General features: G+C 40.5%; 1 protein-coding gene across 1 annotated transcript in view; it reads right to left on the bottom strand.

The window, feature by feature from the left end:
* Positions 1 to 26,815, bottom strand: part of ADGRV1 (adhesion G protein-coupled receptor V1) — a gene marked incomplete at its 3' end in the record, with an annotated part of 281,727 nt that overhangs the window by 31,098 nt on the left and 223,814 nt on the right. Inside the window, exons 86-87 of the mRNA XM_082012794.1 lie at positions 23,996 to 24,153; positions 8,999 to 9,120 (exon numbers count right to left, since the gene is read on the bottom strand). Coding sequence (XP_081868920.1) covers positions 8,999 to 9,120; positions 23,996 to 24,153 — 280 coding nt within the window. The remainder of the gene's footprint in view (positions 1 to 8,998; positions 9,121 to 23,995; positions 24,154 to 26,815) is intronic.

Here is a 26,815-nt window from a genome sequence, read left to right as displayed (position 1 = left end):
GTCCTAGTGAATTATTTTTCCTAATGTCCAATCTGAAACCCTCCTCCCATGCCACAGTTTTGTGGCCACATGTCCTTTTTATCACCTGGCAATATCAAAAGACTAGGGAAAGAGCGTGACATCATGATCTTTTTAACTATCTTTCAGGTATTTGCAGGCTGCTATTCCATTTTCCATTTATGTCCTCCTCACCTGATACACACTCTTCACAGGACATGTGCTGCAGGCCTCCAGCTTCTGTGGTAGCACTCCCTTGGACCCTCACCAGTTTCTCCACACACCTGGTAATTGGGGGCCCGAAAACTGGATGAAATATTCCAAGTGTGGTTTCACTAGCGTTCAGCAGAGAAGCATGATAATTCAACCTGTTGGACAAATTGCTCCTGGTGCTTTGCCTAATTTCCAAGAGGAGTTCCACTTCCTCTTGTTACTGTCAGCCACAAATTTCCTGAAGCTGTACTCTGCCTTCCCAAAATTTGAGAGTAATGTTATCCTTTTCCTTGCCACCACAGTTATCCTCCGTTGCCACAATTTTTCAAAAACAGGCTTACAACTCCACCGCAAGGTCTTTCAGCACTTTTGGATCTAGGTATTACAACTCCTTTAAGTGGTCCTCAGACTGTTACTCCCTTGCTGTGTGCTGCCTCTCTCCTTCTCAAACCCTGCCAAGCGCATGCAGCAGGCTTTGCCTGTGAAAACCAGTGGGGAATAAAGAAAAAGGCATTAAATACTTCAGCCAATTATAAAGAAACTCATTATTTTCAAGTCTTTGAAGGCATACTCTCAACTTCTGAATTCTGCCACCATCAATTAAGCGTCGTAAAATAATAGTACATAGTTTAGAAGTTTGAATTTAAAGGCAAAATACAGATTGATTCTACATTATGATTATATTGAAATACTTCTTTTAGCTGAGTTATTGAAAAAATTCTATTTATGGTGACACAAAGAGATTGGCAGCCATGTAAAATGAAAAAGTGGGTGATTTGTTACAGATACCAAATCAAGTTGGTTGCTATTTTCTTCTCCACAGCAATTAAAGTTGACTCGTACCGAGAGAGGCAGAAGAAGAAAAGAACAGCTGATCCCAAGTCCTTTTCAGTGGATATACTTCCACTGGTGCAGCAGTACATGTTACGGTTACATTTCTTACTCATTGCTGTGTACTACATAATTCTTGCTATGCTATGCTAATGCCTTCCGAGGGGAATGGTTACAACTACTACCTCATGTTCTACCTCAAAAAATTATTAGAGTGTTTAGAGATTTTTCCTGAAATATATTTTTAATGTAAAGTTCTTAAAAAATGGCTGAAGGAGCTTCATAGATGCTGGAAGACCTAAAATGTTATTTAATGACTAGATTTGTTTTTTAAAAAATACACTATAATAATGTTTTACTATTTTAAATGGGCAACTCGTTAAAATACTCTCTAAATGTTTTTAATTGATGATTAGTTGAAAATCCAGTAAATCAAAGCCCACTTCCGTGCATTCTTTCACTGTAATTTTTGCATTATTCTGTATACTTTCACCATTATAAACACAGCTTTAGACACAGGCTGCTCTCTTCTGACATCAGTTTATCCTATATATTTAGGAGATCATCAGTCCCAGCCTAACAATGCTTCCTTTGTTTACCCAACACTGCACACTTTTTTCTTTGTTTTGTCGTCAGCTATAGACTGAATTTGGGTCCATTACATAAGGACTTGAATAGGTAAAGGGCATATTTCACCATAACTTCATAAGTCATTACAGTAATCATGTATTAGAGTATGTTTATGGTGGTAACTAGGAATGCAGAGGATTCTTTAATAAGGAAGTAGCAGACATAGAGAAAGGAATATAAAATTGAATAGTGCATTGTCTTGATCCACTGAATAATCAAAGCACTTGGATGGCTTCGTACGTTTTCACGGCTGGTATAATGCATACCAACTCTATCGCCCAATCACAATTACATCCCAGAAGTTGAGCTGATGACGTCAAAAAGTGCCAAGTCTCAAAAAGTGACAAGGTTTATCTATTTGCTTTATATTATTAATTTTTTTTTAATTTATTTTTTAAAAAATAAATACACATGCTGAACAAACTTTCAGGGCTTTTTACTTTAAAGAAACACCTTCTTTTTCTACTCCTTTGTTGTTCACTTATTATGTAAGTGAACTGTACCGAGTATACTACTTTCTTTCCTTCCAGATATAGCATGTATGGAAGAGAATCCAAGCCCCCAGAAACAGCGTAGGAATGTACTTTATTGTACAGATGTCAAAACGCAATGTCTGCTTTGGATGTGTATCTTATTTTGTTTCTGGGGTAGCGTACAAACTCTTTGAGCTGTGTTTAACTGTTTGGTTTATGCGCTCAGCTGACAGAATAGGGTTTGGTATTGCTTGTACTCTTGTACTATTTCTACTTGAACGAGCTTATGTGCTTTTCTTGATACTCTGCTTGTAGTTCACCTTATCCTGGCAATACTATGATGACTTCATCATCTTTTGTTGGGCTTATCTGCAGTGTAGAATCACTTTCTGAAAAATCTTTAGGCAACCTTTTGCAGCCCACCACATTTACACACATCTCTCATCAGTCTAGTACTTGATTTTGTTTGTTTTTGTGTGGCTTTGATCATGAGAACTGCTGTACAGGATCACCTAGTCCATCTCTGACTCATCAGGAGGAGAAGCTTTCGGAAGATGCCATACGAAACAGGAAGGGAACCTATTTATAGCGGTGTCCTCAGTGTCCCCTGACTATGACCCAGAGTTAAATAGAATGTTCTAGAAAAAAACGTATCTTGCATTTGCAGCTGGCATCAGCTTTATAAACCATATACTTTGGTTTATTTTCTTTACCGCACTAATATAATGTACTTACAAAACCACTGCATATTGATTTCTCTTGCTACATTTTTTTTCCTGTTGTTCCATGAATGACGTATTCCTCATTGTAATGGTTTTCTTTTGCCACCACATCTACTAGTTTTCTTTGATATTTTATCTCCCTTGCTACTTGAGCTAGCCCTTGCTCCCGTTTCTGGTTTGCCTCTGCTAGTTAATTAATGAAGTTTCGTGAATCACGTCTACTCCAGCCAATGCCAGGTGTGGGTGTGCACCTGCTCACTCATTCTTTGTACATTCTTAACATTTCTTGTTAAAGGTACCGTGAGCTTTTCAAACATTTGTACCTAACGCCTGAATCTTCTCTTACTGTAATCCACCACAAATAAGTTGACTTTTAAAAATTGTTGTATTGGGCAAGTCAGCCATTTTGCCCAGTTTGGAAAACCACCAGTCAACTCTTCCAGATTTTTCCTGTGTTTCTTGGGAAGACGTATTTAACATGTAACACTGTTGGTCATGATGTGGGCATGAGTCATCCTGGTGTGTTCAAACACAGAACGGGCAAAGGCATTTTACTCTTATCTGCCTCAGCCAAAACAACCATACAAGATCTTTTTGAATACTGTGGTTAGTAATGGGATACCCCCAGCTTTGATTTGCTTTTCTCCTGATTTAAAATTGCTAAAAAAATTTTATACTGTTGATGGGTAACATTTCAGTATTCCGTAAGAGCAAGGCTTTGATTCAGAATCACTTACGAAAAAATTAATTTATTTATTGCTGGGGCTAGGGCGTGGTGGGACTTAGCACAAGCTACAGGAAACCAGAACAGCGGTAGCTATGGGGTATCTAATATCTTGTAGTTTGCAGTGTAGATACACCTGGATTATAAAATAGAAGGTGGGAGTGTGCAGCACAGTTTGCTGGAAATACAGCCAAAGAATAATCAAGATTGTACTAAGAAAGCTGGCTGTAGGGACAAGCTTCAGAACGGGTCTGGAGCCTCATCCCAACCCCTCTGCAAACAACGGGAAGAGATCCACCCACCGCCCTGAACTTTGGATCCGTCAAATGGCAAATACGCTGCTGCTGACGTTAGCTATACAAACCAGAAACACGCCCCTAATGGCATGAAAAACACAGCGATCGTTCATACAAGTATAGCATAGGAAAAATGGCTTGTGAAATCCCAACCTTTAGAGAGGAGCACGCGAGACAGAAGCTTATCCTTTCACTCCTGACCCCAGCAAACACCTTGTGAATAAATCCACGGAGGCAATCATGTGTAAAGAATAGAGGAAAATGTTCCTGTCGGTTTTGCAAGTGAAAAGATGAGAAGCCAAGGCCTTTTACGTGAGCTCATGGAGTATGTTTCTGTGACACGGATGCTGCCGGTGAAGGATTGTCAGCAGCATAGTGCCGAAGGGCTCAAAACATCAGATACCCTAAACATGCTTCTTATCCTTCTGCCTCCACGCTTCTCTGAATTGATGTTTTATTTGGTAAATCACCTACTGTCCCCCCATACAGCACTTTACATGTTTATTCATGAAGTTACAGGGGAAGGACTGGCTTTCCCCTCCACACACTACAATAGCTCGTACTACAAACTTGGCTCTGACGAGAACCGCTTCCCGCAGGAAGTGCTCGGAAACAATTTGTCCTTAGTAGAAGATTTTTCTATCAGTCAAGTGCATTTCCTAGGAAGTGTATGCCGTAAGGCTAAACAACTAAATTGGGTAACATGCAGTGTCCTTCCAGTCTCCTGGGTTGAATCCATTTGGATATCCAACACGTTTTAATGGGTCAGGTTCTGCTTCGTTACACGTTCTGCAGCTCCTGAGCAGCAGGGAAGCAGGTCTCTGTTTCTTGTAAACTGCTGGGGAAAAGCTCTTAATGAACACTGAATTGCTTTCCAGCTGAAACAGGGTATGTTGTATAACAGAAAAGCCTACCAATAAATGGTAAAACAACCTTTTATTGCAGAAAAACAACCTCGTTTTAACAATCATTATCAATTCTTAGAGCTGATAAGGACACAGCGCATGGGAATGAGATGCCAACAGCACGCACCAAAGGACAGCTAGTTCCTCTTGAAATTGCTGTTAAGATGTGTTATCCTCTGCTAAGTCCCATTTTATTCTCCCATTCCTGAGTGGCTGGGCTGTGATTAAAGCTTCAAAGGACACTGGAGACAGCTGTCTGTTCCACGGATGAACCTGGCTCTGCAGAGGCTGGTGGCCAGAAGGACCTCTCAGCAGGGAGCACGGTCTCCCCAGACCAGCCCCTCGTTAGTGGGAGTGTGGTCTGCCAAAGCTTCGTAAAGCTACACCTGCTTACAGCACAGCCTTCATTTACTCCGTGTGCAGTATTTGTAATACATGATTTTCCCCTACACAAACGCTTTGCACGCTGGCGCTTGCTCTTAAATAAGACAATTTGGTGTGCCTGGCTTTTTGATGAAAAGCATAGGTGAAGGAAATTCACAGACTCATCACCTTGTTCCTTCCCTGTTTTTCATTTCACGCTGCATGTCTGGTCACCTGAATCACATGTCAGTTTTTCTGTTTCCTGATTACATAAATGGTAACTTCAAAACAGGAGAACAATATATGTGAGGCCGTTATGTAAAATGTGGGGGTGTTCCAGGAAATGTTATTTAAACTTGTTTTATTGTAGAGATTTACAAAGCACTGAAGTCAATCACGATTAAAATAAACAAGCTAATATAAAAACTGTAGTACTGTGAAAGAGCTACTGTATTTTTTTTACTGTTCTCAGGGTATAAAAAGGTATATTTTCCTTTTAAATATTTGCTAACCTTATACTTCAAAAAGTAATTTCCAATATGTAGTAATAAAAGGTAATGGATACTGTCCTATGACATTTTATGTCTGAAAACTCCAGCAAAGGATAAAAAAAGTTTTTAAAACACGAAGTGTGAAGTTCTTTTGACCTCCTCATAGCTGGAAGGAAAAGTATTTATTTACTGCTGTTTCAGTTGGAACTCCAGACCTGCACATTTTAATTTTAAATATTAACAAGGAAGAGATTGCACATTTGAAATTTTCACATCTCCTTTCAATAAAGGAACATTTGTTTTATATTTGAGGTCTTACAGATTGTCTAGTGCTAGGTATTACAAAAATAACAGATTTCTCCTTTTGATGTGGAAGATCAACGTGAATTGAATTCAAAATTGAATCTCTATTCAAATGAATCAAGACTTCAATAGAGATGTTGCCGTATCTTCTGCAGGCCCATTGACATCTACAGTTATTCCCCAGATATTACTATCTATCGTTAAATCAAGGAGCCAAATGAATTGATCCCAATACAAAAGAGATGATATCTATTGGTAAAGCAGTTGCTCATGTTGGTAGAGAGTTGAAGTAGGAATTATGGGCAGAAGGGCAACGCGGGCAGTCTTGAGTCATTGCCTTGAGTTTCAAACTAAGGCTGTGCTCCACGCATGGTGTTGCACAGCAATGATAACAACATAAGGCAAGCCAGCCCGTAGTATTCGGTTTCTTCATTTTTGGTTTCCTAGCTCCTCTAAAGGATTTCAAAGAAAGTTTCTGAATATGTATTTCCCAGCTGTCTAATTGAGGGTGGAGATGCAGTTGGAGTCACGCTTCTAAAAGATTAGAAATGCACCTGCCAATAGGGGTTATTTGATCTTTGCGCATGACTTGCTGCAAGACACACTGACAGAAGAGTATGGCTCTTGATAATGAAAGTTATTTATGTCAGGTCCTTGAGTACCAAAACAATATATACAGAAATATGTATTCTTTCAGTTGCATGAGATTATGGTAGAAATATTTCTGAAATTATAATAGCCCCAAAAAAGTTCCAGCAGAAGCACAGAAAAGTTATGTACTACTTATGCAAGTCTTATTGGCATTTCACTTTTGTATGGACAGGTAATGCTTATAAGAGACCAGTCAACAATCAAAGAATAGCCAATAAAAAAACCCCAAAACCTCCTAAAGTTCAAAAATTTTAGAGTGCATGAATGGAAACAAAGCTACATAAAGAGCATTAAATTTACCCAACTGAAAAACTTCACACAGATTGAGAAAAGCAAGTATTTCTGGTACCATCTCACTTGTAGCTGGATTTAAACAAAATGCTAACTTTGGAGCCATTCAGTGGTTCCTCTCTAATAGCAGTCTTGACTTAAACATTATTCTAGGCATACTTTTGTACCTCTGTTTTCCACATCACCTGCTATCATACTGGACTACTAGTGCAACAAATCCCCTGCAGACCTTGTGGGCCTCATATTTTACACAACTGACTTTCAACATCCTGTTTTACTTCTTGATCCTATTGCATGAATTGGTGTCTTGCAACTGGCAACATATTAATTAAAATAAAAATAATTCTACGGCTTTGAAATTTACTTGGACAACATGAAATTTCAATTTATGTAAAGCAGACTAATATAAAATCTCTTCTGGAAATTACACAAAAGGGTCAACATGCTGGCCAAGAATGACAATTTTCACAGAGTACTGCTATCACTCTTCTCTAAATAAGTACTGGCAATAAAGTAATGTTATTTTAAAGCAAATATCCATGCATATTACAGTGGTCTGGCCCTGGTTTACATCTGCCATAAAATCTCAATTATAATAAATTACCTATTTCAGAAATTTATATGAGAGATAGATCTACACAACACAAACCCAGATCGGATTCGAGTAATAATTCTTTATAGAGAGACAGTAAGGAAGCATATATGAAAGTATATAGAGATATATGTACATGTACATGTACGTACACCAACATCACCACAGATTTATGCTTTATATCAGTGCATTAAGTTTCACTATTAAGCTGTAGTAGTTACAGCTGTAGCGCTGAAACCCCCATGGGGGTTTGCCTGTACTCCCAGATTTTGCAGGAGGGGAGGAAAGGGAGGGAATGTGCTTTGATACTACTGACAGTCCTGCAGAGCTGTGGCAGCCTCATTGCAAAAAAGCAATTTTATGTCTATGCTGTAGACAATTACTAGAGCAAATCTATTCACTTAACTTCACAGAAAAACTTCATAACTAATTTGAGACAATACATGCCAATATATATAGAACAGTTAAACAACAATATATACTGAATAATCAAATGTATTACAAGGAGAGTAAGCTACATATTTCTTCTCAGTTAAAAAAAGCATTTATTCCTGAGATGTACTTTTTGAAAATATTCGATTGCCACTTAAGGAATTTCCCACTCTTTGAATTCAAATCTAAAATAAATCTGTTTTGTGAAAATACATATTTTAAATTTTTAATGAGGTATAGAGATTTTTAATATTGGAAAATAATGCATGGTGTCACAGATATTTCTGTTATAAAAACAGCAAAGGAATTTGCACACCATAGAGTTGTATATATATATTTTTTAGTTTCTTTTAATTTCACTGTTTTCAGACATCAGAGGCATTTTCCCATCCCTATATATTCATCTCTATTCTGTAACAAATTCTGCAATGTGCAGTATGGCATTGAATGCAGTGTAATGCAGTACTAAGTCAAGTGGAAACACATCTGTAAAATTTTGCAAAGGGCTATTTGCATTTTTTTATAAGTAATAACCAACACGTAGTCTATCTTTGATTTTTTTCAATGAAAAGATCTTTGCTTTACCAATACGTATGCTGTATGAGAAAAGCTAAGCCTCAAGGCTCACCTCTCACAATGGAAAAAAATTCAATATTAGGGTTATATAATTTTAAATCTTTGGGGTTTGTTTGGGGTTTTTTTATATTAGGGTTAACAGATACAGAAAATTGACATACTCAGTGTTTTTGCAAAGGCTGCAGATATTTTGGTTTTAGTGGTATAATTACCTCAGGAACACATTGCATACAGAAGCAAGAAATTTTTTTTCACAGTGTATTAGCTATGAAATCAGATCTATGCAACTAGACTGCTTCTGTTTCGAAACAATGCATCCCTTGCTTTAATATGCACCCTATATGTTAATTTGAGAAATAAACCGAATGCATAATTAACACTTCCACCGTGCCACAACCTGTTTCTGGATGTTGTTCCGCTGGTGAAGCCCAAATGCCAAACGTGCCGTGAGCGGTGGAGATGACCCCCAGCTCGGCAGAGGATCGAAGGAAAAGGCGCCGGCTCTTACCTGCAGGCTGTTGAAGATGATGAAGAAGACTAACATCCAGAGGTGCCGGTAAGCCATGTGCAGTCCTCCCCACAGCCAGGTGACGGAAATCAGGGCAAAGAGGTACAGGACCAAGGGGACCTCTGAAAACCACAAACACATCACGTCAGCTGCTGTGCCCGGGGAAAGACACTTCCTAGAGCGTTACCGACGCCAAGACCACGTTGCGCCGTCTTTGGCCAACCTTGACGTTCGCTCTCCAGCGATGGGCAGCCCTTCTCCTGCCCCAGCTGGGTGGGGGTCCCGGGGCTTTTGGGACCCTCCCTGGGCCAGGAGACCAGCAGAAAGGCACAGGCAGCTGCGGGGCTGGGAGCCGGAGGGGCCGGGGTGCACAGCCAGCTCAGCAAATCGGGCATAGGTGTTTTGCAGATGGGAAGAGCACACACGGTGCCAGAAAACGCACCGACCTTGGGGGAAGCACAGGAGAGCTCTTGGCAAGCTCTGGAAATTCGGGGAGGAAATGGATTTTTAAGAATAGAGAGGCAAGGGGAAAAGAACAAAAGCATTATCAGTACAAAAAACTGGTACGGTTCTGGCGATGTATAGACTTGTTTTGGAGTTATACAAATAGCATATTCTCTTGTTTGCTGTTACTTTCACTGCAAGCCACACGTGAGAAGGCATCTGACCCTACAGAACACTGGGTGACAACCTCCACTCAGTATGGAGCCTGCCAAAGACAGACTTTGCACCAGTTAACTTCATTCACCTTAAAAATAAATGCAGAAGCCATCCTTAAGCACACCCACATACAGCAGCAGTTTATTTCCCCTACTGTATTCACAGCATAATAGATTTAGGGAACGCTGGCAGGAAGACGTCTGTGTGGACAAAGTTTGCAAAAATGAAAGCAGAAGTTAGCTTTTGAACCGACACGCTCCCGTGGCCGACAGCCAGGTACACTGCGCTGGCCCCCCGTGTTGACTCTGTAGCCACAGCAGACTTGAAAGTCCGTGTTTGCCCAGGTCTGCACGCTTCAGGGGCCGAGGTGCTCGGCCGGGCTTTGCCCCTCTCTGTGTTAGCCATGCAGAAATGCATGTGTATGTTTTTATAAACAAGGGAACAACTGGAAGCAAAGCACAACATGAGCAGGCAACGCGTTCCTAAAGTTTCCTCTATTAAAGCCCAATACCTTGGGCGCAAACCTCAGCCTGGGCTGTTCTGCAACCTTTGCTTGATAATGTGACATTAACATTTAACAACTATATGTATTTTCTTAGTGAGTTATAATGAGAGACTGTGTTACCTGTGAAAATTACCATTATGCTGGGGGAGTGGTAGGCTAGGGCTAGAGGCACTGAAACCGAAGTATTGGAAGAAACTTAGTTCTTAGGATCAGTTAACAAGGCCTTTCTTTTTCTGTGCAGTGTGGGAAAAGAAAAACCCTGCCTATTTTTAGTGAAAAACAGCAACAGCCATTACAGCATTAAGAACATCATATTCCCTAAGCAAAGGTGTCTGAAAGCTCAGCTCTAATCACCATGAAGGGACTCCCGTTCTGACACTTGTATCTGAGGACATGACACAAAGCCTCCCCAGCCTGGCCATTTGTAAATAGTGGTATTTCTGTGCGTGCAGGATTGTGAGCTTTGTCTCAGTGGGTGGGAGGATGCGGTGCCCTAGGCAGCTGCAGACGTCTAGTAGGACTTGAGGAGGCATCATGGGTGGGTAGTGGTGCCTTACAATGGCATTAGACTCAGGTATTTCATGTCACCGGAGATCTAAAGGATCTGTACATGATCAGTACCTACAACATAGGGCCTGTGGAAGACCCATTCTTTATGAAGAAAAGTGGAATGATATCATCTTTTTGTTTAAATCCCAAAATCATGCAGCAAACTTCAGCTACGTATGAAATTCAACTAGTGATCACTGATGCATACAATTCTAAATGCTGTACATAGACCAAAGTGAAAAATGAAGAGAATTATCTCAAATAATGACTTGTCTTTTGTATTACTTTGTAATATGGTTCAACTCACATGGGGGGCAAGGGAGAGAAGAAAGCTAATTGTGGAAGGACAAAGTATAGGCAGTAGAACATGCCAAAAATTAACACCGTGATTTCTGCTTTTAGTGCATAAACATCACCTAAGGACAAATACCACAATATTAATCATAACCTAGCACCTCTAGACTGTTGAAACCATAGATCACTAAAATAGTTGTGTATACAAAGATGAAGGAAATGGAGAAATATGATATCGAGATTATTATACTTTTGATGTACAATGATCTGACTTTGTTACCTTCATCGATGTGTGATGGAGAAATTTGATAAATACGGTGCCATCTCACCAGAAAAAAATTACCACAGGTAAAACCAGAATCAAGCTCACTGAAGCTAACAAGATCTCTATGGAGTATACCTTGAGTAATTCTGATAAATTTTATGTAGTGAATGCTACTCAATACAAACATGTGAATTTATATATGCATTGAAACAATAAAGAAGGTCTGAAGATACCTGCTTTTTGCCAGATGCTGAATGTTTGTACAGTTTACAATTCTGCTTTTATCTTTGTCAGTAGCAATTGCTTCATTATGAGTACTGTAAAGGGTTAATACAGAGTTGAAACTTTGGCAGCATTTAGTTTCAGCTGTTCGAATTCTCTTCACCCATTTTGATCAGATAATTTGTCGTATTTAATGAAACAAAAGCTCAATTACTAGAACAAACATATCAGAAAATCAGCAATGTCTTTTAAGTTTGTAAAAACAGCTGTGAATAAAGGAAAAGCACACCAATAAATAGGCTTGAAATTAACCAAAATACAGTCTAGTTATCTGTGGTTTCCTTCATATGGAAAGAAAACCAACAACACCCTCCCAAACAAACTCAAAGGGTATTTCTGGGCAGATGAACTTTCACTGACAAAAATTTTCCTCTAAGCCCAAGTGCAAGCAGCTGCCTTTACACTACTTGACTAAACCTTAGCAGACAGAAGACTGCCATGGAGCAGTTAACTCAGCATCACATGTGATGCAGGTGAGACATTGTCAAGCAGCTTTGCTGGGCATTATATATTCTAATAATGCTGGTCCACATTTTTTTTACACCATTATCACACCTGTTTTTAGTACTAGGAATGATGTAAGGTTTTATTTAAGCAACAGTCAGTCCACCCACTCCATAAAAAAACATATATATATATATGTACGTACGTGTATATCACCATACTGACTGTTCATGCATCTCCCTGAAATACCTCCCCTTTTCCCTAACTACAAGCTTAAGAAACATTGGCAGAGTTGACCACTCAACGCAGATAAACGCAGCTTATGTAGCTCCAGTTGCAGTTTTTTAGAGTTTGAAAACGTACCACAGTCCAGCTTGGTATTTGACCAGGTGAAATTACATACATTTGATTTACCAAACAACTAAACGTGCCCACATTTTTTACATCTGCACATTTTGCCCACGTTTCTTACATCTTCCCCACTGCTGAGAAAGGATTATTATCACTATTATCTATAACATTGATTTTTCTGCAATGCTTACTGTTCTGAGGGCTGTGCTACACGGCAGTCAGTTTTATGGGTTATAAAACTGTAGTTTCAATACAGTAGGGGAGTCCTTAGAGTCAACACTCAAGATTTTGTCCAGTGATTTACATAAAAATGATGCTCATGAGAACTTGAAAGATAGGCAGCAATACTTTCATGACATGTTTGGATTAGACGACAAAATTCAGGAAACAAGAAAAGTATTACAATGCTGGAAAAATTGATTTACCTCAATGGGAACCTAAAAGGAGCTCTAGTGGGTTTGACCAAAAGTTTCCCTGGCATTGCCTCTGACAAGGACTAAAAAAGCTCAACAGATGTGATACTTCTCCCAACAATTTTCCATTTACAATTCAGGAGCTTCCTGAACCAGACTCAGTTTCTTTCTATTTAGTAATCTTCAGGGGACTCCTCTTTCACAAACTCATCTGGAACTAATTACAGTGAACTTTGGTAATTCAGAGCATCCAGTTGCAAGGAACTCCACAGGAATAGCATAAGATTCAGGTAATAGAATCACGGAATCATAGAATCTTTGGATTGGAAAGGACCTTTAAAGCTCATCTAGTCCAACCCCCCGGCCGTGAGCAGGGACATCTTCAACCAGAGCAGGTTGCTCAGAGCCCCGTCCAGCCTGACCTGGGATGTCAACCAGCAACGCCCCCAGCTCTCCCGGCCTGTCCTCCCGGCAGAGCTGTTCCAGCCCTCGGAGCGTTGCTGGGGCCTCCTCTGGCCCCGCTCCAGCAGCTCCGTGTCTCTCCTGTGCCGAGGGCTCCGGAGCTGGACGCGGCCCTGCGGGGGGGTCTCCCCGGAGCGGGGCAGAGGGGCAGAACCCCCTCCCTCGCCCCGCTGGCCACGCGGCTTTGGGGGCAGCCCGGGACACGGGTGGCTTCTGGGCTGCCAACACATGTTGCCGGCTTCTGTCTGGCTTTTCACCCACCAGGACCCCTAAGTCCTTCTCCATGGGGCTGCTCTCCATCCCTTCATCCCCAGCCTGTGCTGATACCGGGGGTTGCCCCGACCCGGGGGCAGGACCCTGCCCTTGGCCTTGTGGAACCTCAGGAGGTTCACACAGACCCCTTCCTCCAGCTTGTCCAGGTCCCTCTGGATGGCATCCCGTCCCTCAGGCGTGTCAACTGCACCACTCAGCTTGGTGTCCTCTGCAAACTTGCTGAGGGTGCACTCCATCCCACTGTCTATATTATTGATGAAGACATTAAACAGTACTGGTCCCAATGTGGACCAGTCCCTGAGGGACACTACTCGTCACTGATCTCCATCTGGACATTCAGCCGTTGACCACTACCCTCTCAATACAAGAGGGCATAATAAAATGCCAAATTGCTTGGCTGATACAATTGTCAGACTTGCATTTGTTGTTTGGTTTCTTTATAGCAGAAGCAAGAAGAAGAAATAGGCCACAAAAAACATTTCCAAACAGCTATGCTTTCACCTACAGTGGTTTTAAATATGTACAAAATAAACACACACAATTTTATATTTCTGGAATAAACCTCACAAGGAAAGACTATGGTGACAGTTTTACATTCATCTTCTGCTGCACTATATGACATGCTGTACTGACCTATGCAGAGAAATTATCTCATGATGAGGTTCATGTGTCTACACCCACACTTACTGCGACCTAAGCATGTAGCAGCAGCTTACTGAGGTCCACAAAGAAGTCTGCCACCACAGGACTGTGGTCCAGTCAGCCTCTGCATGACTTCTTGAGAAATGAGAACTGCAACAGTTGTCACAACTATGTGCCCAAAAGTACTGCAAAAATGGTCAAAAATACTAAATTTTACGATACAGGATGAGACAGCCTAAAATCTATGTATAGCTAAGGCCTGGAATAGATTCTGCCAGTTGAGTAATGCTGGTTCAGACAGTGCAAAGATAACAAAAAGAGTCAGGGAAAAGTAATTTTCCAGTCAAATGCATCCTGTAGACTGACTCCCTTCCTACACAGGGTACACCTATCTTGGAAAGCATGGGAAGGAGACACCTGCCAACCTCTGCCCCTGCACCTGGCAGCACAAAAAGCCATGCAGCCTCTTGGTAGTCCAATGCTTTCAGGGCAAGGAGGAGTGAAGAAGAAAAAAGTGGAAGAAACTGCAAAGGGGAACAAGAAGACGAAGAGGAGCCTTGTAGTGTTCCCCATTGCGATCCACTGTCACACCTTCGATAGCTGACCTAACGGCAAGTTGAAGATTGAGGTGGATCCATATATGTCACTTTAATTTCACCTAACAATGGGACAGTTCACATGGCTAACCTCTCTTGTCCCTGTGTAGTGCTTATTGACTATGAAAGAATAATTTGTTGTTGCCACAACCTGTTTTACCAGGGAGGGAAGCAGCAGTGGAAATCCTCCTGCACGATTTCAGTCAACAACTGTCAACGGTGCATACCAAAAAGTTCTCTAAAAATGCCTTCTTGCTATATATCTTGTATGTCACAGTTAGGAAAACCAATGGGCGAGAACTTGGGCAGAGAGAAAACCTTGCATCGGAGTGAACCAAGTTGCTTGAACAAAAGTATCAAAACAGACATAAGTGATAAGCCCTGTGAAAGGAAGATCAGCTCATTGCTATGGAGAAAATCTGGCACCAGTAGGAAAAGTAGCTGAAATGAACTAGAAAAACCATGCACTACTTTTATGGATCGCCAACACTGGAACTTTCTTCGGGATACCAGGATTAGTCCCTTGAGAATACCATGTTCAGTCAAGCAGGTGGGTTTTGATGATGTTTTGCAATTGGTATCCACAAAAAAACTTTTCCATTTGAATTAGCTTATACATTTCTGAAGATAATACATTCTCTTCCTAGACTAGACATGTAATTCAAAAGAAAATAAACTTCATATTCTGAAATTGCCAATTTTCTGTTTCTTCTGTCTGTAGAGTTAAAACTACTCCTTAACTTTACATATTCAGTCTGTTTCATTACAAAACTGTCAGGTAGACTACCTGAAGGTTTTCTTCCTTTCTTCCATACCTGATATTATAAATAAAATTCTCTGGGACAATAAATATGAGCAGTGAAAAATGTTAAATCAAGTAGAAATTAATAAAACTGTAAATTATTAAATAATATTAAAATTCTGAAGTGTAATGCCGAATATGTCTTTGCAGCAAACCTCTAGATGATTTGACTGTGGTAAATAAAGAATGTACTATGCTTTCATAACATATCCAAATATTTGTATTCTCACCACTGTGTTGGCCCATATTATGTCTTTTTCTATTGCCTGAAGTGTTTAATTTTTGTCTAAAAATAGGAAAGTCAATAAAAGAAGCAATTAAATAATACAGCTTTAATGATCTTCTGAGTTTACCTATAAATATTTACTATGTGTCTTCCCCTTAGGTTGTTAAACTGATAATGCAACTTTAATTGCTTTTAATTGTTTTTGGCTAAACATGAAGACTTACTGCAAAACCTGAAAGATCTTTACAAACACTTTTTCCTAGATGATTGGGGGGAATGTATTGCTTCACAGAATTTCACCAATTTGTGGGAGACCTAAATTAGTAAAACATTTACAGACTATTGCTTAAGAAGTCATGGGTTAAACTTAGCTACAGAACTACAAAAATGCCACAAAACCAATTTTTTTTTTTTAATTAAATAAGCTTGAATAACAGTGTTCCAAATCCTGCTGGCTCCATTTTCAATTGCTTCTGACAACTGCTGTAGAAAAGGAGTTTGGTAACAGGATTCTGTGGCCAAAATAAAAAAGCTAACAGATTTCCTTATAGAGTTCAAAGGAGAAAATACCATCACCACCACCAACACATAATCAGTGGCTCATGACAAAACCTCTGATTCCAGATTAAGAATGTTAAACATGTGCAGAATTTAACTGTAGCTGATATGCAGATCAGAAAGCTGGTAGATAACTGTCCATGAAATCCAATTGGGCAAAATTGTTCACCAATAATTTGTAAAAATAGGAAGCAGAAAACCTGTTAAAGTATTATTTTTGGTTCATTTATAGTTTTTGATCTGCTGCTCCTTATGGAAAGGAAGAGTTTGAAATTAAAGAATATCCCCTATAAGAGAAGCACACCTCCTATTAAGCATGAAGACTCCATCACTACTACAAAAACATAGAAGACTGGTCTCTCTAACCTTCCCACTAAATCTCACTTTTTTCAGCAAACTTTCTTGTACATCTTTAAGATAGTTTATGGTATAATAATATGAAAGACTAGGCATCTTATTATAGCTTATGCTATTACTCTTATGCAGGGAACATGGCAAATCCCAAAACAGCAGCAAATAAAAAAAAAAAGAAAAAGTTGAACCTACTTATCTCCATATAGTAAAATTATTTGGAAGTATTATGCAAAATAGTAAATGCTAAATTCACAACTGTACAGGCATAACTCATGCAAATTAACTTGCTTCTACAGATTTGTTTAAAGGGACAAAGCTCTGTGCAAACAATCTAAATTACATGAGTGCCGATGATGCACTTAAGTTATCTTATTCAGATCTTTGTCCTTATTTCAGCTTGTAATTATGCTTGTGCATTTGTTGTAACTGTATTTGTAAAAACCTTGAAGGCAAAGATTTGTTTTTCTCCTAGTTACAAATCAGAAAAATCCCACAGAGCACTATGAAGACTAAAATATTATAACCAATGTGTTACTGTGATGAATATCGTGAATGATGTACATAACTCTTAGTTCAGAGGTAGCCAACATCTGGTTCTTGATTTCTAGATAAATATTGCCATCTCAAGATGAAAGCACTCTTGCAATTCACTGTTTCTTCGATTCTCTTAGATACATGATACGTATCTTATAATACGAGATAAGGATTTTAGCATATGGCTCAGAGGATAAGGGAAAACATGTAACTGCAGGTTTAGATATACATTCTCACTTAGAATCAAAAGCCCTGTCCTCAGCATCATTCCCTGAGCAAAGAAGCATGGCTGGAATGTCCTGAACTTGCATTTTGTATGGCTTATTTCTTTCTTGAGCAGATCAGATTATAGAAGATAGAGGTCGACCATCCAACACGTTCTGTCATGATCAGGAATTGCATACTGCTGAGACAGTGAATACAGTAAAGATATTTATATGAAGAAAGAAGCAAGAAGGTGGTTAAAATTTTACAGCTACAGGGATCTAAGGCATTCTTCATGAAGTTCTATTTTGCCAACATAGAGTTTTAATCTTTAAATCAATTCTGGCACATTTACAATGATGATATTTGAATCAGGTAAGTTCTGCATATTTATGTGTAGAGCATGAAAATTATGCTACTACATGTTGTTTAATAAGTGGAAATCATCTCTTTGCAAAGGTATTACCAGGTGTTTTTTCAATTCACATATTTGTGTTATATTTTCAAATTTTTTGTGTGAAATTATGAAAGGCTAGCAAAAAGTTGGAACATAAAATGATGTATGTTGGATTGCTGGCTTATTCATCTCCAATTTCTATATTTCTGTATTGGCACTGTCAAGAAAAGACAGTCATATCTTATATGCTTATTTTAACCTCCTGTTATGTGAGCCAAATACAGCCATCATGCTTTATATCACCTGACTTCCTTTAAAAGCAGTCTTTCTTGTTGCAAACTTAAATATTAGTTCACCCAGAGGCTGTTTATCCAACGCACGCTTCTGACTTGGCTCCTGTCAAGGCTAACTTTTGAGAACTTGATTGCTATATATAGCAGAATAATCAGTCAACAGAATATGTTTGCTGAAAGGCTGGCAAACTAAATCAGTTCAAACTGAAGCCCAGCTATTGAAGGAGCTGGTCAATGGGACCCCCTGGGAAACTGCCCTCAGGGACAAGGGAGCAGAACGGAGCTGGCAGATCTTTAAGGACACTTTCCACAGAGCGCAAGAGCTCTCGATCCCCAGCTGTAAGAAATGAGCAAAGGAAGCCAAGAGACCAGCATGGCTGAGTGGAGACCTGCTGGGCAAAGAAGGAAATGCACAGGCAGTGGCAGCAGGGACAGGGATCCTGGGAAGAGTATAGGGACACTGCCCGGTTGTGTAGGGATGGGGTCAGGAAGGCCAAGGTGCTGCTGGAGCTGAACTTGGCAAGGGGTGCATGACTAATGACTTACACAGGTCATGTTAGCCAGAAAAGGAAAGTTAAAGAAAGCGTACGCCCCTGGATGAGCAAGGCTGGCAGACTGGTAACAATGGATGAGGAGAAGGCTGAGGTACTCAATGACTTCTTTGCCTCAGTCTTCACTGGCAGTCTCTCTTCCCACACCTCTCGAGGGGATGAACTGCAAGATGGGGACTGGAGGAGCAAAGTCCCTCCCACTGTAAGAGAAGATCAGGTTCGAGACCACCTGAGGAACCTGAACATGCAGAAGTCTATGGGACGTGATGAGATACATCCCAGAGTCCTAAGGGAATTGGCTGAGGTAGTTGCCAAGCCAGTCTCCATGACATTGGAAAAGTCATGGCAGTCTGGTGAAGTCCCTGGAGACTGGAAAAAGGGAAACATTGCACCCATTTTTAAAAAAGAGTAGAAAGGAGGACCCCGGGAACTACTGACCCATCAGCCCCACCTCTGTGCCTGGGAGGATCATGGAAGAGATCCTCCTAGAAGCTATGCTAAGGCACATGGAGGACAGGGACGTGATTCAAGACAGCCAGCATGGCTTCACCAAGTGCAAGTTCTGCCTGACCAACCTAGTGGCCTTCTATGATGGAGTGACCACGTCAGTGGACAAGGGAAGAGCTACCAATGTCGTCTGTCTGGGCTTCTGTAAGGCCTTTGACATGGTCCCCCACAAGATCCTTCTAAATTGAGAATAGATGGATTTGATGTGTGGACTGTTGGGTGAAGGAGGAATTCGTTGGATGGTCGCATCCACAGTGTAGTGGTCAATGGCTCCATGTCCAGATGGAGATGGGTGGCAAGTGGTCTCCCTAAGGGACAGGTCCGTGTTGGGACCAGTACTCTGTAATATCTTCATCAGTGACACAGACAGTGGGATGGAGTGCACTCTCAGCAAGTTTGCAAAGGACACCAAGCTGAGTGGTGCGGTTGACACGCCTGAGGGACGGGATGCCATCCAGAGGGACCTGGATGAGCTGGAGGAAGGGGTCTGTGTGAACCTCCTGAGGTTCCACAAGGCCAAGGGCAGGGTCCTGCCCCTGGGTCGGGGCAACCCCTGGTACCAGCACAGGCTGGGGGATGAAGGGATGGAGAGCAGCCCCATGGAGAAGCACTTGGGGGTCCCGGTGGGTGAAAAGCTGGACAGGAGCCAGCCATGTGCACTGGCAGCCCAGAAGCCACCCGTGTCCTGGGCTGCCCCCAAAGCCGCGTGGCCAGCGGGGCGAGGGAGGGGGTTCTGCCCCTCTGCCCCGCTCCGGGAAGACCCCCCTGCAGGGCCGCGTCCAGCTCCGGAGCCCTCGGCACAGGAGAGACACGGAGCTGCTGGAGCGGGGCCAGAGGAGGCCCCAGCAACGCTCCGAGGGCTGGAACAGCTCTGCCGGGAGGACAGGCCGGGAGAGCTGGGGGGGCTCAGCCTGGAGCAGAGAAGGTGCTGGGGTCACATTATTGCAGTCTTTCAATGTTTAAAGAGAGCTTATAAGAGAGATGCAGAAAGACTTTTTACCAGGGCTTGTAGTGACAGGACCAACGACAACAGTTTTAACCTAAAAGAGAGTAGATTTAGGATGGATATGAGCAATACAGTTTTTACGATGAGGGTGGCAAGACCCTGGAACAGGCTGCCCAGAGAAATTGTGAATATCTTATCTTTGGACATGTTCAAGGTCAGGTTGGACAGGGCTTTATGCAATGTGATGTAAGTGGATGTTGTCCCTGCCCATGGTGGGGTGACTGAGCAAGATGATCTTTAAAGGACCCTTCCAATCCAAACCAGTCTATGATTATGTGATACTAGATATTTCAAGATGATTCTTCTTTGCGAGGTAAGCTTTATATTTCAACAATAGGATACAAGAGAGTACAAAAAACTTTTGACTCAATTTTTAGCTTAGCTACTTGCATACTCAATTTATTTGGAAAAAAAAATAGCATACACTACAAATTAGGATAAATTTTATTGTTTCTATTCCTATTAAAATTTCTATTAAAGTTAGTAATAGCCTTTCTCAAGTAGAGAGCACAAATATGGAACTTCAGAAAGAGAAGCTATAGTTTAAGAGGCTTTTCCTACAATCTATGAAATGGCCTAAAGGATGCATGCTTAGAAGTCAGATACTAGTTTCTTTTTTCTTTCAAATCTGCATATCCAGTCCCTTCTTTTCTCTTAGGGTAATATGCAAGCTAATGAACATGCTATTTTATTTTTATTGACAATATTGAGTAGTGATTTGCATGGATTATTGCAGAATCCACACGGGGTCATCTGTATCACGCTGCAATTTTAACTATCTTCTAATCAAATGACTCCCAGAAGGGGAATAAACACTACTAGTTCAAACATTCACATGCAAATAGTTTGTATGAATATCTATGTATAAATGATAATTACATGTCTGTATCTGCTACTTTGTCCTTTCTCCAATACTCTTTGCTCTCTGGATTTAAATGAACAGGCGTCCACAATTACTAGTAAAAGTAAAAGCGTGTTGTAAAATATTTTGGCTATGTTTACACCTCTCTACACTTGATATGTCAGAATTGTTGACAATGTCATTCCCCAGACTTTTATTCGCTTTCTAGAGAAGGTAACTAATGGAGAGCAGACAGTTTTCCAAAGCAATGAATTTTTTCTTTTTTTTCCATTACTTATCGCACTGTTCAAAGAGGGGAAGTCTGGGTCCTGAACCTCAGGCTGGAGGCTGGGAAAGGTTTTTTTGCTGTAGGAATTTATTGTTGTGGGTGACCTAACAGGGAGGAAATCAATATGGGGATGAGAGCTGGAGACAAGCCAGAATAAGACACTACACATAGACAAATCTTGCTTGGTTAGCTCCACCTTTCCTCTGGTGGAAACAGATGAAACAGAGAGATGAAACAGAGAGAAACCTTGGCATGTTTAGTGCTGAAACAAAACAGCAAAATAATGGGTGCCTGTGCAACCTAAGGAGGCAACATTGCTAAAAGACCTCCCCACCCCATAGGATCCTGTAAGTTGCCAGAATGGAAGAAATGAAATTCTGAAGCCAGAATGGTGCAGGTGTGATCCAGGACCCCCTCTCTGATGCAGAAGCAAGATACCATCATGCAGCTGGTTGCAGGCAACTTTGCCTTTATGAAAAACGGTGTTTCCCACAGCATCCTCTGTGCTGGTTGCAATAACAGCACTAAAGCCGGAGCAGGTCCCCCTGAGTTTGTGAGAACATGGAGTCAGTGGAATGAACTTCTCCGAAGAGTGGGCCATATGGTAAGATTCAAATATAAAGGTGGTAATAGGTCTTACTGCTGCAAACTGCCTTTCAGTGTGTCTTTAAAAGCACTGTATACCCACAGAATATTGAAAACAATGGGAATATACTACCACGATCTCACATTTCATGAGACAAATATTCAGGCAGAAAGTCAGAGGCCTTTTTTTAACAGTAAATATCATGTTATGTCATTATAGGCAATGTTACAAACTAGAGGAATCACTGGCCTTTCTTGCTGGAAGCTTACACTATAAACACAGCTACACAGAGAACACTTGTACAACAACAGGCACTGTAAGCCTCACCAGGCAGCAATTTTTCTTCTCTAAAACTCCTCTTTCCAACTTGCTTTCACTTACACTGCACAAGGTACTTTCATTTGTGCTTGCAAAAACCCTATGGTAGCAAAACGTCTGTTTGCCGTGAAGATGCACAAGTTGTAGAAGTTGCAACCTGCTTTAAAAACCCCCACGCTATTACTGACATGTTATTTAACGCCTCTCTTCCTGATTTTTTTTTTTTATTTTCTTCTGAGACCTCAGCGTTCTCTATGCCATTTTCTGGACTCTATTGGAGAAAAAAACCCACCCTGAATCCTATGTTAAATCAAACAAAGTTTTGTTGCAGCCCTATTATTATAACTCCTAGTCATACTTTCTTTCATTTTGCATGCCAACTTCATTTATGGTATTGTTTCAGTGTTCAGGTGTTTTTTTCTTTAGTTTAACTGCTCTGAGACAAGCCTTAACCTTCAACATATGAATATTAAATCTTCATCCTTAGAGATACTAAAAGAAAGTTATTTATAAATAAATAAACTATATCCTTCAAGACAGAATAAGGAGCCACCTTTGTGATTGCTCCAGGCAGTCCCTTTTATATCAGAAGAAATGAAAGAGAAAAGTGCAAATAAGGTCTTGAGTATCATACTTATAAGCTACGTTTATCAGACCTTATCCAAATTCATATAGCTCTTAGTGAAGCTGACATTCTGTCACTAAGAAAGAAATTTGTATCTGAAGAAATGTTCAGATAATAAATATTTAATATTTATTTTCATTTTCTTATAAAAGGAATATATATCTATAACCCGCATGTTAAAAAAACCCACAAACCCTTATTTTATAATACAATTACCACTGGAAATTTGAGCATTTGAACAAGACAGCTAGTCTTTATAAATCTGAACAGCTACAAGCACTGGATTACTCAATGGAATTTTTTAATAATCCCTGTCCCTTTTAAGTTCAGATGATATTTACATAATGAACTGGGAAAAATTATTCAAGAATCTTTTGCAGGTTTATAAAATCTAACTGGCTTCCTGCCGTCAGGGAGAAAATAGACTTCTTTAAAAATCTGCATATTTGCACTTGTTTATAAAAACTCAGGGTTTTTTTCCAAAAACACCATGAAAACAAAAGAATTATTCTAAGCTTCCCACAGAGTGTCCTATTATTACGGCATTGGTCTAAACTGCTGCAGCTTTATTTTGGGAACGTTATTGTATTTGAACTTGTTCTGACAGAGGAGACCGACCGATACTTCCTGTTTTGCATGAGAGATCTTTTCTTTCAAGCACGTTTCAGTTGCGAGTAGCACTAGGAAATTTCAAAACGGAGGCATTAACTCCAAATACTCCAACATGCAGCCGGCGCATGACTGTGCAGCCACCAAAAATGCTGCAAAACCACAAGGAGCAGAAGCTCCTGTGCAGCCCCAGCCCTCCCTGGGACAGGGCTGTTCGGTTCCCCCAGCCAAAACCAGGCATGGGGACACAGTGCTCCACAAAGAGTGGTGCTGTGTCTTATCGCTGTTCTCTTTACGGCACTAGACCTCACCAGATAACTAATTTCTTGTTTTAGGCTTCGCACGTTTTTATCCTCGTAAGACAGTTAAGTATCTGCATAACTTTCATCATTAAAGTACTTTGACAGACTTCAAAGGGGCCACTAGCATGCTTAACCTTAAGCAAGTGTGTAGGTATCTATTGAACTGTGGTTTCTAGTGGGGTTTTCTGAACCGGTGAGAACAGTCAGTACGGTTCTGAAAGTCCAACTTTTTTGCGTAGGGTTAGCCCATGAATCATACCTGCAGCATTTGTTCTTCCTCTGAAAATATCGTCGTACGCTTTCCACTGTGGGGTCACCTGGTAGGCATGGATGAACACCACAAAAACCACTACCAAGCACATTAACGGCACAAGAGCAGCGGTGAAGAGAGCAGCATAGGCATTTGGAATGAAGCACCTGATAGGAAAAATGGGAAAAAATGCTGTTTACAAACATAAGAGACACCTTGAACAGTCATGAGTGAAATTTCAAAAATAAATGTTTTGGGAAAAGGATATGCTTTACAAACCACAAATTCTTTAACTGTTCCCAGAGTAACCCTGATAGGAAGCATTTGGTCCTGTTGGGTTTTATCTCCTTATTGTATCTTAAAGAATATAATACTTGCACCTTAAAAATATGCATGTTATATTTTAGCCTAACCAGTGTTGAAGAGATTTAAACTGTTGCAATGGAACAAATTATATTTTAACAAACTCCATGCATGCTATATTCATTTAATGTCATCACTCTTAGTCACCAAAGTCTATAAGGGCATTAAGCAATTTTCTATACTTAGCTTCTGAAACCACAAATTAAATTTTGAGAAATGTATTTTTAAAATAAATGAACAAGTCTTAAAGGCAAGATAACTATTCCTCCTCAAGTTGTTGGAAATTATATGTCATTTTCACACTGAAGCCAAATGCTCACTTCTTCCCCTTTTTTTTTTTCTAAATTGTCCTGTCTCTCCTTGCCCTTCCCATTTATTAAAGTTATAATTATTTATAAGATGTGACAGGAACATGAGCTATGCCTGAAAAAGAGTCAAATTACGCATATAAGACGATGACTTGAAGGATATGGAGATGATAGCTAAAGAAAGCTCTCGATGGTATGAGAAATCAAGGTTTTCTATGAACTCCCTTGAGGTCAGTATGTGCTTTATTGTCACTGACCTACTCTAGAGATGACGCACAACAGAGCAGCCCAAGGGACAGCTCGGGAGTCAGTATGTCTAGAGAGTATCCCTATTAAGAGGGTGTAACTCACCCAGCCCTTCTGTTTGTCGGGTCAGCTTTGCTAAATAAGCTTAGAGTCAACACTGATACATCCGAGAAGAGCCTGGCTATGTTTCACGGGTATACCTGGTATACCTTCTGGGTTTGCTTAGGTGGACATGCGTACTCTGCCCAGCAAGTCCCGCAAGCCCCTGGGGATTGCATTCTGTGTCAGCTCTTCAGGGCATCAGTCAGGCACACCCAGTGAATCCCAAAATCATTTCCAGCAGAATCTTCGACAACTGTCTTCAGAAAGTAGAGGCTCAGTCAGACACCAAGCTGAGATATCAATGATAACATCACTGAGCAAGTAAGTAAGCAACAGGGAAGGTAGGAACTATGTAGCGCAATTAAAAGTATTTCTTCCACAGAATCACAGAACAGTTGAGCTTGGAAGGGACCTCTGGAGGTCATCTTCTCCAACACCCATGCTCAAGTATGCACATATAGAGCCAGTTGCCCAGGACTATGCCTAGACGATTTTCTAATATCTCCAAGGATGGAGACTCTGTGACCTCTCTGGGCAACCTGTGCCAGAGATCGATCTTCCTCACAGTGAAAAAGTGTTTCCTGATGTTCAGGTGGAGCCTCCTGTGTTTCAGTTTGTGCCCATTGACTCTGGCCCTGTCACTGTCTTCTCCAGGCTGAACAGTCCTCTCACCTGTCCTTTCCTGACAGGAGAGACTCTCCAGTCCCTTACTCATCTTGGTGGTGGTCCTTTGTTGGACTTTGTCCAGTATGTTCACATCTCTTTTGTACTAAGAAGCCCAGAACTGGACCCAGTACTCCAACTCTGGCCTCATGAGTGCTGAGCAGAGGGGAAGGATCTCTTCCCTCAGCCTGCTGTCAATATGGTTCTTTCCAGGATATGACATCTGATCCATTTCATCCTTCTAATTTTTCATATTTCTTCGGTATGAAAGTTATTTTTGTTCCCCAAATGTATTACTGAGTGGACCCCATTAGCATTAAGACCCGAAGGTACATTACCATAACCTATGCTGCTTTTAACGATTATACTGAAGACAAGAATCTTAGCACAAGTATAGTCTTCTATACAATCATAGTTATCTTCTGAAACCTGTAGTTTTTTTCAATTTGATACAGTTTCGTATTTCAGAGATAAGGTATACTCTTAAAAAACTACCTGAATGCCTTGAAAGTTTTCTGTGAAAACTCCTTTCTATTCAGTTAACAAAAGCTGCATAAAAATGAAAACCCACAGAGATGGATCACTAACACTCCTAGGTACTTGCTCCAAAAAAAGACACTGACAAGTTATGTGGACAAGAAATACACAAAGCCATATTGATTTACAAAGGTTACTTTGGATTTTTTTTCTTGACAGCAATGGTGAGCAACTCAACAAAAATCACTACTTCCTGTAGGTTTTATTCACATATAGTAGTGTGATGATGTATGTTGAAAGCTATATTTTATGCTGGAAAACATATGGGATATCATTATAGGGACCAACTGAAAATATTTCTTATACTTGACATTAGTGCCACACATTTAGTATTCCATTGCCATGACACGTTTGTCACAGGGAGCTACCATGGTCTTGTATTCCTAGCATTGGATGCAAATAGAAAGAAAATGTGCCAAAACATCAACTAAGCTGGTGTTCCAGAACACAGCTATTCTATAGAAAAAGGCCTAGAAAGACTGTTCTGGCATGAACTACCTAATTACAAATTTTACCTATTTAAAGAAGAGTACGATCTCCTGCAGTATAGCCTTCAGGCAAGTTGTTTTGTTTTTTTAAACAGGCACTAGTGTAAAGTAAGTCTTTAATC

This window comes from Phaethon aethereus (assembly GCF_964289735.1).
Source record: "Phaethon aethereus genome assembly, chromosome: Z".
NCBI classification, from domain to species: domain Eukaryota; kingdom Metazoa; phylum Chordata; class Aves; order Phaethontiformes; family Phaethontidae; genus Phaethon; species Phaethon aethereus.
This window is presented reverse-complemented; position numbering and strand designations above follow the sequence as displayed.